The following is a 14,441-nucleotide window of genomic DNA, read 5'->3' on the forward strand; positions in this document are numbered from 1 at the left end:
ACACCCACACACACACACACACCCACACACACACACACACACTCACACACACACAGGCTTGCTTAAGGAGAAGTGCCGACCCACCCCTGCCCTCACCCCAGCAACCACACTCACACACATACACAAAGACAAGATGATGAGTTGGATTGGGGGGGAGCAAAGAGTCCATTTGGCTGTGGCTTCAGCAACTCGACAAAGAAGCAGACGCCAGCACAAACGCATCCAAATCTGGACCTGTTGAGAGGCCGAGGCCAAAACCAGACACGCAGTCGCATACAGGACTGAAGCAAATCAGTGGCACTGTGGCATTTGACCCCAGGTCCTGGGTTCAAACCTAACTCAAGAGCAACTAAGTGTAACCTGTGTAAGAATACATGTAGCTTTAACTGTACTGTACTCTGGTCTCTGGTCACCCTCTCTCCCACATGTCTGTGTTTGGCTTCTACTTGTCAGCTTTAACTCTGGATTGTAAATTTAAAGATCTTCCGCAGAGATGTTTAAATTTATAGAAAACACTCTGTGGAAAAACATAGTCTACCAAAGTTTTTCTATAAATAAATTATTTAAACCAATAACCCTCTGAAAACATGTACAGTCTTTGCTCTTCATTGTGAATTCCAGGATTTACTAATATTCAAGTATATGTAAATGAGCTCAGGCATCACACACAGCCAACACTGTTGCTTCCCCCAGGTTGCTCTGAGAAGTCACTATGTGTCAGGATACGATGGAGAGATTCAGCCGTATAAGCCCAAGTCTCGTTCAGACCCAGACCGATCAGCCTGCTGTAGCTATAAATCTGTGCGTGTAACGTATTGCAGCTAAAATACTAAACGACAGAATGGAATCTGAGTGTTAAAGCAGCTACTAATAGCTGATAATCATAAAGAACAGATGCTTGGCAGAGGCGGACTGAGGGAGGTAGAGAGAGAGAGAGAGAGAATAAAGATAAGGAAAGAGGAGTAAGGATGTCGAAGGAGATGAAGAGAGGAAAAAGAGAGGAGTGATGGAGATAAGAAGATGGAGGACGAGGTAGAGAAACAAACGAGTGTGTCAGAGATGGCTGCAGAGATGAACAGTGACAAGAGGGGCTCCAAAGCTCCATCTGCTTTATCAATGGCTGTGTGAATGACAGCGTAACCTTCTGTGTTTTCACTGATTGAGACTGACTTTGACAGAAGGGCACATTGACATTTCTCAGAGGTCCTTGACAACAACAAGGAAAAGGAGGAGACAAAACAAATGAAAGCTCGCTCTGCCTCACATGTATGCACTCACACACACACACACGCTCAGAGCAGTGTGTACTGGGCAGGTCTGGTTGGCTCTAACATGATTACAGAGGGATGATTCTCTTCAATAACTCTTAGCCTTGAGAGCTAAACCTGGATCAATCTAACCTCCTTCCTGTGTGTGTTTGTGGAGTTGGTGTATCACTACTCTGTGTTAGTGTATGTGTCTCTTGTTGCAGGCCAAATGTTTATCATGAGGAGTTCAGGTAGAAACAGGAAGCATGACAACACACCAAATGTAAATACTTTTTTTTAACAAATTTTTGGTCTGTAACATTTTACCGCAACAATCAGTTCATCAGCATATATACCAAACCCTCCTTTTTGCACAGACCTACTGCATGACATATAGGGGGTGATGACATGCAACAATGTTTCCTGACTGGAATCGAACTGAGACCACTGCAGCCGTGTGTGTGTGTGTGTGTGTCTGCACCACTCAACCAGCAGGACGCCGCTGTCATGAGCATTTTGCATTTCTGAGATTTTATAGCCTGAACAATTAATAATTAGAACAACTGACCGATTAAGTGATAATTAAAATAATTGTATGTTGCCGTCCTCTAGATAGAATTTCATCAATGAGATCTTACATAGTAAAAACATACTGTAATACAGTGTATGACTTGTCTTTGCAGTAACATAATCTGCTCCTACAGTAAGTAACACTTTTTCTTTTTTTATCTCTACATCAGTTTCTCATTTGCCGTAACTCCTGATCTAACTCTTCCTCTCTTTCCGGGCCTATCTCCTCATCTCTGTCTCTGCTTCCTCTCCTTGGCTGAGTATGGCTGATTCCTGCTCAGCTCACATACTGTACGATAGAAATGGGTGGAGGAACAGATTTATGTGTTTATAAATGTAAGTTTATTAGAAACCAACCCAGAACAGTAGTTCATAATACCAGATGTCACATGACTTGACTCAAGTCATCGCAAATTTGAGGACTTGATTAACATAACGTTACATTTTGGTTTTGAAAGATAATTTGGTGATTTTAGTGCAGACAACCAAAACAAGGCAGATCAGCAGCTAGCGTTAGCTAACTTATTGGCTGCTCAAACGTTAGCTGGAAAGCTAATGTTGAGTTGAAGCTGTTAGACTTTGGGTTGATTACGCAAAGAGAACAGTTTCTAATAGCCATGAAAGGCACGTCTTTTTCATTTAATAGCTTAGGGTTACTTTATAGCCTACCCGTGCACAATTAATAGTCAGAGGAGGTCTGAATGTTTCACTTACTGTAAATACATGATATACCAATAATATTATCAGATCATCTTGTCTTGTATGACTTGATTTGTGACTTGCTTGACTCTCACCACACTAATTTTGGACTTGCTTGAGACTTGAAGGTTAAGACTTGAGACTTACTTGTGACTTGCACATGTGTGGCTTACTCCCCACCTCTGTGTAATACTCAGACCGGATTTAAGTACTCTGGAAAGTTCTCACGGCAGCGTCTGTGTCATGTTTCAGTGGTAACTTTGAGATAAAAGGGAGAAACGGGATAACAAAGTTATCCACCAGGGTGTGTGAATGTTCGTGACTGGCCAACGCAGCACCTTGCATGCCCCTCATTCAAATAAGTGTGTGAATGCGGCGCTCAATATCCCACATTCTCTTACTCTCTCCCTCACTGTGTGATATATACACTACAATGCTTCTCAAAGATCAATAAGCTGTTCTTTTATCACAGTGGCAATGTCTTCTATGGCTTTCAGGACAATTTGCCATGATAACAACAATCATTCATCACCCTCCAAAGACTGCAAGTCCCATGATCCTCTTCTCTCCGTCCTCTACAATGACACGTGCTACTACTGCTGGTCAAATATGCATCGTGTTCTGGTTTAAAACAACAGCTCTGTAGTTTTTATTTCCAAATGTACTGTTCTCTCTAGTTCTTTGACGTACAGAGGCCCAAGTTGTTCTCCTGTCGGTTATAAACTCTGCAGTATTTGCTCTCACTAACACATCGCAGATTAAAATGTCTGCTTCTAGCTTTGGGAGGGAGTTGATTATTTTCACAAATCTAAACAGAAAAATGTCCAAGACCATAAAAATAACACACAGCTTCTTTCTTCACTGCTGAAACCTCCATCTGAAAACACACACACACACACACTATTGCTCTCTCATCTGCGGATCAATACATGGCCTCCGTGGATGTCTGGTGTAATATCAGCTCTTTACTGTCTGCTGTGTTATTGTGCTCTAACTCATCCTCCCTGCATTACACTGCTTCTCTTTGTCTTTCCGTCAATGCTCCCAGCTTCCCGGTTCTCTGCTACCTCTCTTTCTTCTCCCATCACAGTTGCGGTCTCTTCTTTTTTTTTTGTCTTCTGTTGCCTCAATTTCCTTTCCCCTTGTCTCATTTGTTCTTTTCTTCCTGCCTCCACCACTTTGCCTTTCCCCTGTCCATCCCTGACTCTGTGTGTTTAAAGAAAGAGAAATACAGTAGATGGCACAGCGTGGAGGAACTATGATTTGTGGGGTACACTGAGGCCACAAAGTGCAAGTAGGAAAGGACAGAAGGGTGAAGAACAGAGTGGGTGTGATGGAGATCGAAGGGGGTAAAGAGATAAAGATGGAAGGAGAAACACAGGAGAGAAAACCAAATGGGGAAAAACACAGAGGGAGAGAGAACGGGAGGAGGGGAGTGTCTGTAGAATATCTCCTCTCTCTGTAATCGTGTTAACTGGCGGCTCCAAGCCTGGCCTCTTCAGCTGTCACACACAAACACACGCACATGCACACAGCACCTGTGTATGCCTGACAGACAGCTCATTCATCACAATTAACCAATTACAGCCTCCACCAGTCTGTCTCAGCCCGCCTACCGCTGGAGGGCAGGGAGGAGAGCAGGACAGAGGCAGAGGAGGGCAGCGCGAGACAGAAACACACTGAGGAGAAAGAGAGAGAGAGATCATGACAAAGATGCTGTCCGGAAACAAAGAGCAGGAAGACAAGACTACTGTTTTAATGGCTGTATTTATGTGCACTTGTTATATTTGTGCTGTGTGGTATAGCTGCATCTATAGTGCGTTATGTGTGTTTACCTGAGGCCACAATGTTGATGGCCCCCTCCTGGCCAATGATGTGTTCCTTCAGCCTCCTCTCCAGAGGGAACCTCCTCCTCTCCTCCGCCTCCCGTCGGGCCTGTGCCTCCTGGAACTAGGTACCAAGAACAGATGAGACAGTGAGTGGATCAGGAAGAGAAGGGAGACATTTAGGGGAAGGCGGAGGGATAGAAGGGACAAAGCAGGAGGTCATCTAAAAGGAGAGAAGGAGTGCCTCTCCTTATTCCTCTATCATGTTATCATCACATGCTCACTTTTATTAGCAACTCCTCCTCACTAGTGGCAAAACATGCTCTGAGGCAATCCCAAGACAGGTTAGGTTTGATTTATGTGTTCAACCCAGCAGTCAGTGGTGCAAAGCTACAATCTAGAGGTTATGACTGAACACCTGTAAGCACTACTCCAGTGCAGACAGGACTGAGTGTTGATGCATCATTTTTGTTGGACATCAAAAATGACATTTTGAAAACAAAACCAGGTGATAAATACAAAACATCTTTTTGTTGGATTATGCAGAATCTTTTAAAAGCTGTAGAATGAGCCTTAAAATGGATCTTTCCTCCTGTAACTCTCTCTCTATTCCCTACCACCTTACTTTCTTTCCATTTCCCAGCAGCCTTCTGTTTCCTGTCCTCCTCCTCTACAACACACTCCACCTCTCCATCTGCATTTGCCTGTTTCTTCGACGCCCATTTCCTTTCTTCTGCTGATTTGATGTCTTTCCACTGCTCTTCTTCTCTCTGTCTTCGCCCATGGCTTTTCTCTCACCTCCTCAGTCTTTCTTTCTCACAGTCACCCCACGACTCATTCATCCTCTCCTCTTTGTCTCCTCAGACTCCAGGTTTTCACCCTGCAGTGGAGACGGGCTGTTTTATTCTCTCTCTCTGTCTTGCTTAGCGCCTGCCTGCTGTCAAGTTGGTAGATAACTACAGATAACTTTATTTAAGTTTTCTTTAAGAAAACTGCACTTCTACTGCTACACACCTGTGAGCTGAGGGGCGAGGAGTCCTCTCCGTCAGCTCTTTCTGGAGGATTGTTCAGTTAAGAACCCATGAAACTTCAGGGCCGCCATAACCCTAACTCACCCAAGTTAAATCACATTTTAAGCAGAAAAATGTCACCTATCTGGGAGACCATTAGAATAAGCAATACAAGCCACATAAATGTGAGATTTGTGCTCTGCCGGAAGTATTTTTCAAAGATCGTGGTCTATCTTTTCAAGAGAAAAGACTTAAGGGTGGTTACTAAGTGGCATGAATTGCATATGTATGTCTGGATTGTTTGCTCATCTCTGTTAAAATGTAGCACGCGGTCATCCTCCAACTGTTTCTCCCAGGAAGGTCTCAGTCCTAAACAGGGCGGATATTGCCTTCGTCCGGGAGTATTTACAAATTATGTGTTAATCAGTTTCCTTTCTGCCCATGTCATTTCTCGAAAAGTGAAAACTGAAATGCTGCCACACAACAGATGTAAAAGTTCACAATGAATCATCTGGTCAGTTTCCAATTCTGCAACCTGAATGCAGTTATACTAGAGAAATAACCATATGTAGCCTAATAGCCTGGTAGATACTGTCACAGTCCTACGACAGTATCGGGAGATCATTCTGTAGTGATATCACTAAATTACAAATACTTTTACATCGCTAGTAAACACAGTATTTTATTAATACATTTTAGACCAAATATTTCAATGTCAGTAATGTGAAAATACTCTGTAGATCATACTTTCAATTAATATTTACACATAAGAAATCAGTAATGTGATTGAAGACACTTATTATTTGCTGAGAAAGGCACCCCGACTGAAACGTCTTCAATAAATTAATAAATAATTTCAACTCATTTTTATCCTGATAATTTTTCAGGTACCGGTTTTGCAGAATGTATCAATTTGTGGTTACACAGTGGCACTAAATGCACGGTGTGAATAAAAGAACCTTTAAGAATAGAGAAACTAACTTTAAAGCTGCAGCGTATCACAATACTGTCACCAAACTCCAGATTCCATCTAGTCTGTGATGATGATGATAAGTGCTTTATATAACACTGATAACCCAGCGTTCTTCTTCTGCAGGTTTTTAACCCCAGTTAACCTCCACCAGCCTTTACATCTCTACTACTCTATAGCACCTGTCACTCAGTCACCAGACTGACACAGACCTCCTGAGGAGTGTGTGTCTGTGTGCACGACAGCAAGTAAATGATACAGACCTCTGCTGAGTGAATTGTGCCAAGTCACTCAGGCCAAGCCACAGGAAACAATTACAGAATCCAAACATTTGTGTGCATGGAAACTAATGTTGTTTTAATTGCTTGCACACTATATGGAAGCAACAACAGAATTAGTGTGTGTGTCTGTATGAATGTGTCATACCTTGCCCTCCCACTCCTGCAGTACAGTGTTCACTTCTCCCTCCTTAGCGTAGGCCCGTGCTGTGTGCCCCAAACCATTGGTCTGCAGGGGGTTGGCACCTGTATGCAAGTCAACACAAACACACAAATAAATAAAGTCAATCACTTGCAGCAACACAAAATGACTGCAGCTAACAACAGAAGACAGCAGTCTGTTTTTAGGAAAATTTCTTTTTGTTTTGAGAATTCACCTCAGCAGGAGGGTCAAAACGTCAATGGAGGGTGAGGCTCGGGGTGAGAGGTCGCATGGTTTCAGGGGTCACTGCAGTGAAGCAGGAGGGCCGAGCAATGACGCTGCAGGGGGTTTCATATCTCCAACTCGTGCCAATAACGCACACTTTGACCTCTACACCCGCACACCAGCACCCTGGACTATTATACGATCTGTAAATGCTGCAGGTTGCTGCAGGTCAGGGGCCACTGATGCACACACACACACACACTACTACACAGCAGGGGAAACATTTTGTTAAACAGACTAAAGAGTTAATAAATGAAGAAGAAAAATAATGTCACAGCATGTGCGGAGTGTGCCAGGGCTGGGCAGCGGTGGGCAGTTAGCGGTGCCTTCTGCCCTGACCGGTGCAGCCACTCTCCACCCAGGAACAAGTGAATGTTTCTATCACGTCAGCTAAACCAAAGACAAAATTAACATGCTGGTTATATGAGGGATTATCCACGCCAGGGGCAGAGCTGAGGGATCATTGTAGAGGGGGGTGAGGACTTTCACTGGGACCTTATCATTGCTTGAAGGGATGAGGGAGTACTGGTGGTGACTTTTTATTTAGCCACAAACACACTTTATCCAAAACATTCAACTAAACAACAAAAATGAGAGTTCAGTCAGGCAGATTGGGCCGGTTGCACCCTCTGCCCCTCCCGCTCTGCTACTGATGCACACACAAATGTGCAGCCTAGGTCAACAGCCAGCATGTCTTCTTCCAGGCTAAGGCTTGGTTATACATCCTCAGTACTGGTAAATGTGTTCATTGTACCAAGTATCAAAAGATTCCCATGTCGTCACACTCTCTGCACCTTAGCAAACACAAAGAAGGGAAGGTCCAAGAACCTCTGATTCCAGAGTATAACAAAAAAAGCCTTAAATATTTCATTGCTGACACCAACACTTTTCAGTTTAAAAGCTTTGTCAGGGTGAAAGCTGGCAATGATTGTGTCATCACACTTGTTCTCTTCATTACTAATTCTTTCATCAGTTTCTTGATTTTACAAGCAAAGATTTGTCAGACTAATTTATTTAGGGAAAGTTGAGCCATTTAATATTCGAGATGTTTGAATTATTTCCTTAAATAAAAAAAAACATCTTATATTCCTCGTCCTTATACTACTGTTTGCCTCTTCCCAGCGATGAACGCCACTGTTTGGTGACCTGGTCTGATGCCTTAATGTAACGGAAGACACAAGGAAATGTAGGAAAAATAGTGCAAACTCATTAAGGTGACATTAAATGTTTCATTGTGATGGTTGGGCAGCAGGACATACATGGAAACCTCTGTTAAAAGAACCTAAGATGATTAAAATAAATCACTGACAAGTTACAAGTGACAACGCTCCTCGAGGATGTGTTTAAACCAATTTAAACTGGGTCAGGGCCGTGTTTTTATTTTGCTAAAACTGTGGTACATTACAGTACATTAGTGCCATTAGGACGTGTGTGGTGAACTGTGCACTAAGAACCCGAATACCTACAGTATTTGTAGTTTTTCTGGTTAAGCTGCACTCAGGGAAAAAAACTGCATCTAATCAATACAGGTGCTGGTTGTTCCTACCGCTCCGAGCTCCGACCGCGGAAACTAATAATCACTGGGATGATTATCGATAAACTCCTAAATTTTGTGACCTGCTCACAAGCTATCGATCCTGACAACAATACACCACCAACCCCCACCCCCACCACCAAAAACATGAAGGAGAAAAGCAATAAAGTACCTACACACACACTGGACATAATAAATAGCATCATTTAGGGCTTTAATATCAGGCCAACCCTCTGGGCCATAGCACTTTATAACAGGATCAACACTAACGACACTCACACACCCCAGAAGAACATTCACACACACATACACACACACACTTGCATACACAGGATCCCTTCATTAGGAGTGCTTTAGTTATGCCTATTAGCAGTCCCCTCCTCTGTCCTATTTCCTCCTCCCTCTCTTTCACTGCAGCTGGTGGGAGGGAGCCCCTGCTGCTCTTTGTGCGTATGTGGATCAGTATTGTGTGCATCTGTGAGCATGTGTGTCTCTTCTGGCCTCCTACCACCTACAGAGTCGTCCATTACCGAGTGCCCCTGGTCACGGGCCCGATGTGGAGCCCGGGGAGAAACTAGAGAGCCTCCGCAGGTAGGGCGAGGGACTGAGGGGCGAGGAGAACCCTGAGGGTGGGTCTGGAGATGGTGATGGATGGAGATGCGACTCGAGGGCCAGCTAAGGCCAAAAGAGCAAAGCTGCAGCTACCAGAGTAACATGGACGCATACAAACACTGGGGAAATAACAAGGTGTAGGACACACACGCACATACACACACACAGGTCCTAAACCCACTCAAGGTGCACATACATGAAGGAACGAGGACACACACACACCCAAGTCCACATAGATGTCCTGAAGCTGTGGCACTTTATAAGATTTTTTTGTTATGATGTAAACAAAGATGGATTGGAGGCTAGAAAGAGGAAATGGATTCAAGACAAAGACAGCAGAAACAACACAAGCTTTGTCGGGAATAATCAAACACGCATTAAAAATCTGTATAAAAGTCTTTAATTATGCACCTATTCACACAAAATCACACATGCACACGGACACCAAAGTGTTTGTGGTTGAGAGTGTGACGTCATGACTGTTATTGGCTGTGATGGTGGCGCCAACCTACTAAAGGCCGAGCAACTACCAACCCCGTCTTAATCTGATTGTCTTAAAACAAATGTCCCTGCTTTGTGAAATTTCTTACCTTTTTAATTCAAAAATGCATCTGCAGAACATTTGATCAAGTTAGACGAAGTGATTTGTTTAAGCATACAGAGTTCTTACAGACGCGGGGGTGAGACGGGAGAGACGGGCAGACACGGCTTGGGATGCATCATCCATCATAACCATAAACACGACATTAATACTAGCTTGTGTGTGTGTGTAGTGATGGTTGATCCAAAAAACTGAGTACTTTTAGATTAAAAACCCATTAGTCGTACAAAGCAGCAACTACAAATGTCACCCAAGTTAAGATTCAAAAAGGCGCACACAGAGCGTACATGAATACATGAATATTTTATGTAATGAATGAAATGGATGCACAAATACAAACATGCTCTGACACACATCAAGAGGCGCACACATCCTGTGATTGTGGAGGTGCCCTGAGGGTGTGTTCAGTGGGGAGGTCACAGTTTAACTAGGCCTAGCCTGTTTAAGAGCTGCTCGCCTGGAAACGGAGGGGGGTACTCTGCCCCCAGGGTCTGTGAATGTGTGTGTGTGAGAGCTGGTGGAGCTGAGTCAACGACAGGTGCGAGTGTAATGGGGGTGAATGGAGAGGGGCTATGAACAAATGATCAGTTTCCACTGAGCTCTGTAATACTGTTTATATGACTCGGGGGTGGGAGCTTTAAGATGATGATACATGGGAAGCTTTTTAAAGTCGATGGAGATGATACAGCCTAAAGCTCCAAAGGCAGAATGAGAGCCAATTACTTCTGGACATCATCAGTGAGGGTTAAAAAGCTGTGTCATTTTGGTGCAGGAATTGATCATTTGTTTCTTAAAATGAACAAGTGGCATTGTTAAATTAATTTCCTTCCACAAATTAATTATTTGAAGGAGGACCGCACGCGGACTTTTCTCTTCTCGTCTTTGTTGCGCTGACATCTTCTAAAAACTCAAACCCAATATTTTGGAAAGTTTTTAGAAGATGTCAATGAAATAAAAGAGGAAAGAGAAAGTCTGTGTGCAGTTGTCCTCCTTCAAAATGATCAGGCGCTCCAGTGTTACCTGCACCTGCACTAAATTGACCAGGTTGCTTTTTCCACTTGATTTTCACAATATAAAGAATGTTATCCCATAAAGGAAGAACAATAACTACATTTTAAATATCTAAGTGCAATAAATAAATAAATGAAGACTCATCAGAGGTTGTAAGTGTGATGCCAAGTCAAAATGCCAGAAAACTGGTTCAGGAGGGAACAGGCTCTAACTTTATTTCTATACCTCACAGGTAAAACGTATGAGTGAAAATAAGAAGGACTATAAATGGCATCAAAAGCATGTTCTCCTTGACCTATTTCATAACTTTCTACCATGATCACTGATGCGTCAAGCAACAAACATTTGAGCCTTCACACATTGCCTCTTTGGCAAAAATGAGAAAAGTAACTGTCTATTAAACATAAACTGACCAAGCCTAACAACATAAAAGCATTCTGTTAGACCACTGAGACTCCCTTCCAGCAGAAAATATGACTGCCAGACTGGTTTAGTTGAGACTGACAGCAGTTTTCCTTCATAAGTGATGGATTTGGTTCATCTAAGCAGGAGGCGAAAAACTCCTCCGTCCTCATTCTCCCTTTGTCTCGATTATAGCTGGTTAGGACGGAGTCCCTCAATGAGGAACATGAATGTGAGCAATAGAAAGCTAAGAATCCCACTTTCATACTTAGGCTAAATATTTTCATTATTCAGTTTGGAAAAAAAAAAGAGGCAAATTTTGGTCCAATCAGCTCAAACCACCAAGATGTAAACCTGCAGGGCTGCAAAATGTGCACAGGAACAGCTACACATTTAATTCCTTTAAGTCTATGTGCTGATACCTACACCCTCAGAGGTCCCTCGTTGACTCTAAAGTGGGGTATGATGGGATGGGGTGTAACGTACCAGCCTCCAGCAGCATGTGAACGGTGTGTGGGTCATCAGCCAGTGTGGCGTAGTGAAGCGCTGTGCAACCACGGAAATCAGCCCTGCTGCTGAGCCTGCTGCTGAATTTGTCCTCTCTAGAAACCAGGACTGCAGGGCAGGACGGGAAGAAACAGGCGAAGAGAGACATTAGAAAAAGTCTGACAGCTTCTGGACACCCACTGGGGGAAAAAGGTGTTGCTGTTTTTTTTACATACAAGTTCAAATTTCTTGATGTCTGACACATAATGAACAAAAAGCAGGTTCTTTTAATAAGTTTGGATTCAATATGAAGAAAATATATTAGCCCTCATAGATGGAAAGAAAAGACTACAGGTATGACTCCTGTCTAAAAAGTAAACAACATGCTTCCTGAGGCTGAAGAACATCATAGTGATGAATTAACAAAAACCTTCAAATGTAAAAGAACAAGCCTCTGAACCCAGAATCACTTTATTTAAACTCTTTTCAGTCAGTGGTAAAGCTCTGGGAAGTGTGACAATGAAAACGGAGCAGACTACAAAATTGTCTTTCCTGTTTCCAGATTTTGAAGAGTTGTTCATTTTCACAGATTTAAGCTCAACTGTCCGACATGATAGGAATAATGTGAGTTGTGTTTTAGGGGCTCCTTTGCTGTGCTCCTTACTAATAATAGAGATAGTCTATCATTCTCTCTTTACTTGTCTTCGTCATAAGAGCGCTCATCTCGTACCACTCCTTCATCATCCGTTTTTATTTTTCCGCCTCCTTGGTATCCATCACTTCCTTTCATCACTTGCACCCTCCTCTATCCCAATAACTTTGTCTCATCCATTTCCTGACTTCCTCTCCCTCCCTCATCAACCCACCCACTTCCTTCAATCGCTCCCTCCCTCTATCACCCCTCCAAACATCCAAATCATCTTCCTTCTCCATCTGTAACCTCTCTCTCGCTCTATCCACCGCTGCTCCCTACCTTCTTTCCTTCCCCTTGCTTTCTCCTGCTGCTTCCCTCTTTTGCTTCTTCCCTGCTTAATCAGTCTTTCCCTCCCTCCATTCATCTATCCCACACTTTTTCTCTCTTTCTGACAGTCTCTCTCTGCAGTGTGTGTATGTGTGTGTGAGAGAGAGACAGGGCGGGATAATCATAGCTAACCCAATAAAGCGTCGCACAGGGGCCCCTAGCCCATCCATCAGCGTGCGTCTGGGAAACACTTCCCCACGCTACGCCAGCCCCACGTGGACCCAAACCTGACAGCCATATAAATGTCTGCAATATACATATCCCATATAAATATGTCTGCAGAAACCCAACGCAAACTGGTGTGTGTGTGTGTGTGTGTGTGTGCGTGTATGTGTGTGCGCCTGTGCCTTGCTGTCAGTGTGTTTGTGTCACTGTGTGCGCAGCTCAGGAGAAAAACAAATAAAACACACACTTCTTGCCACAGAACATATAAAATAAAAAAATATGCACAAAATGAAACGTACATATATGCAAATCTTTATGCAAATTATATCTGGTCCTATGATTACAAGTCATACGTTTAACACAGCAACCACACACACAAGCACATGCATAAAGAACACACACACATAGTCAGAAAGTGTGTGTGTTTTGTTTTTTTTTACCTTCCAGTGAGTGGATGCCTTTCTCCCGTGAGGTGTCATAGACGTTGCTGAAGTCATCTCCGGCATTTGGGTCGGCACCGGCTTCGAGCAGAACCTTCACCACACTGGAAAACGACAAAATACACAGACATGCACATTTACATACATGTAGTAATCCTGTCTAGAATGCTCCGTTGTGTGCATGCACAGAGAAACAGAAAAGCAGTGCATTTGTAGAGCGGTATTTCAGTAGTTGCGGCCACTGCTGCTTAAAACCAGAACATTTTTCCTTTTAGATATAATGACATTTTATTGAGAATGGATAATGTGATTGTGGCTAATAAATTGGACATTTTAATTATTGTTTTTGTTCCAAGAATGTATTACAGCCAATATTCAGGTCTGATAACGTGGAGTTAAGGATGTCACCCAAAAGCAGGCTCCGAATAGTGGTCGGCTCTAAATCAGTTCCCAGACTCTCAGTATTTTTAACATCAGTTCCTCTAAAGTTACAATAATGATTCTGTAGCCTATATGAAGAGAGAATGCAAAGAAATGTGTTCTTCACTTTATGGACACTCAAGGCTCTCCAAACTATTACTAATGAGAAAATAAGCAGGTAATTCTAAAGAGTTAGCATTTGTCTTCTTGCGGTTGGAAGAGAATATTATTGTTCAAATTCCACATTAGAGCAACACCGAGTCCTACTTCTTCCTGAAACACATGCAAGCATTTTGACAGTTGAGGCCATGATTACCTCTGTTACTGGAAGTAGGATATTGAGCGAATTTGGGACAAGACTTGTGCCACCTAACATAAGGCAACCGTGACCCTTTAATGAAGGGTCATGGTTAAAAACAAACACTCTGTTCGCAGACGTAGGCGCAAATATCTACTTAGTTGACCATGACTCCTTCCAGTTATGGTGAATACGTTCCAATGGCCGCTCCTCTCCTTTCCTACACACTTGTCTGGTTCGTAACATATACACATGTGTAAACTGAAGTGCCACAGGTCGGGTCCGTTTCCGGCCCAGTCGGGGGGTCTGTGTGTTGGAGCTGGTGTTTGTGTATAGTCCTTCACTGGAGCGTACCGCCTTATAGGACAAACACGAGTCCCTCGGCAACACCACTCACTGTGACCCAGTGGACATTCCAGGTACC

The 14,441-nt window shown here is 43.2% G+C and overlaps 1 protein-coding gene across 1 annotated transcript in view; it reads right to left on the reverse strand.

Moving 5' to 3' along the window:
* Positions 1-14,441, reverse strand: part of clpb (ClpB family mitochondrial disaggregase) — a 36,835-nt gene that overhangs the window by 7,298 nt on the left and 15,096 nt on the right. Inside the window, exons 5-8 of the mRNA XM_020618214.1 lie at positions 13,300-13,403; positions 11,674-11,802; positions 6,749-6,846; positions 4,352-4,466 (exon numbers count right to left, since the gene is read on the reverse strand). Coding sequence (XP_020473870.1) covers positions 4,352-4,466; positions 6,749-6,846; positions 11,674-11,802; positions 13,300-13,403 — 446 coding nt within the window. The remainder of the gene's footprint in view (positions 1-4,351; positions 4,467-6,748; positions 6,847-11,673; positions 11,803-13,299; positions 13,404-14,441) is intronic.

The sequence above is a fragment of the Monopterus albus genome, unplaced genomic scaffold, assembly GCF_001952655.1.
Source record: "Monopterus albus unplaced genomic scaffold, M_albus_1.0 scaffold202.1, whole genome shotgun sequence".
Taxonomy (NCBI): Eukaryota; Metazoa; Chordata; class Actinopteri; order Synbranchiformes; family Synbranchidae; genus Monopterus; species Monopterus albus.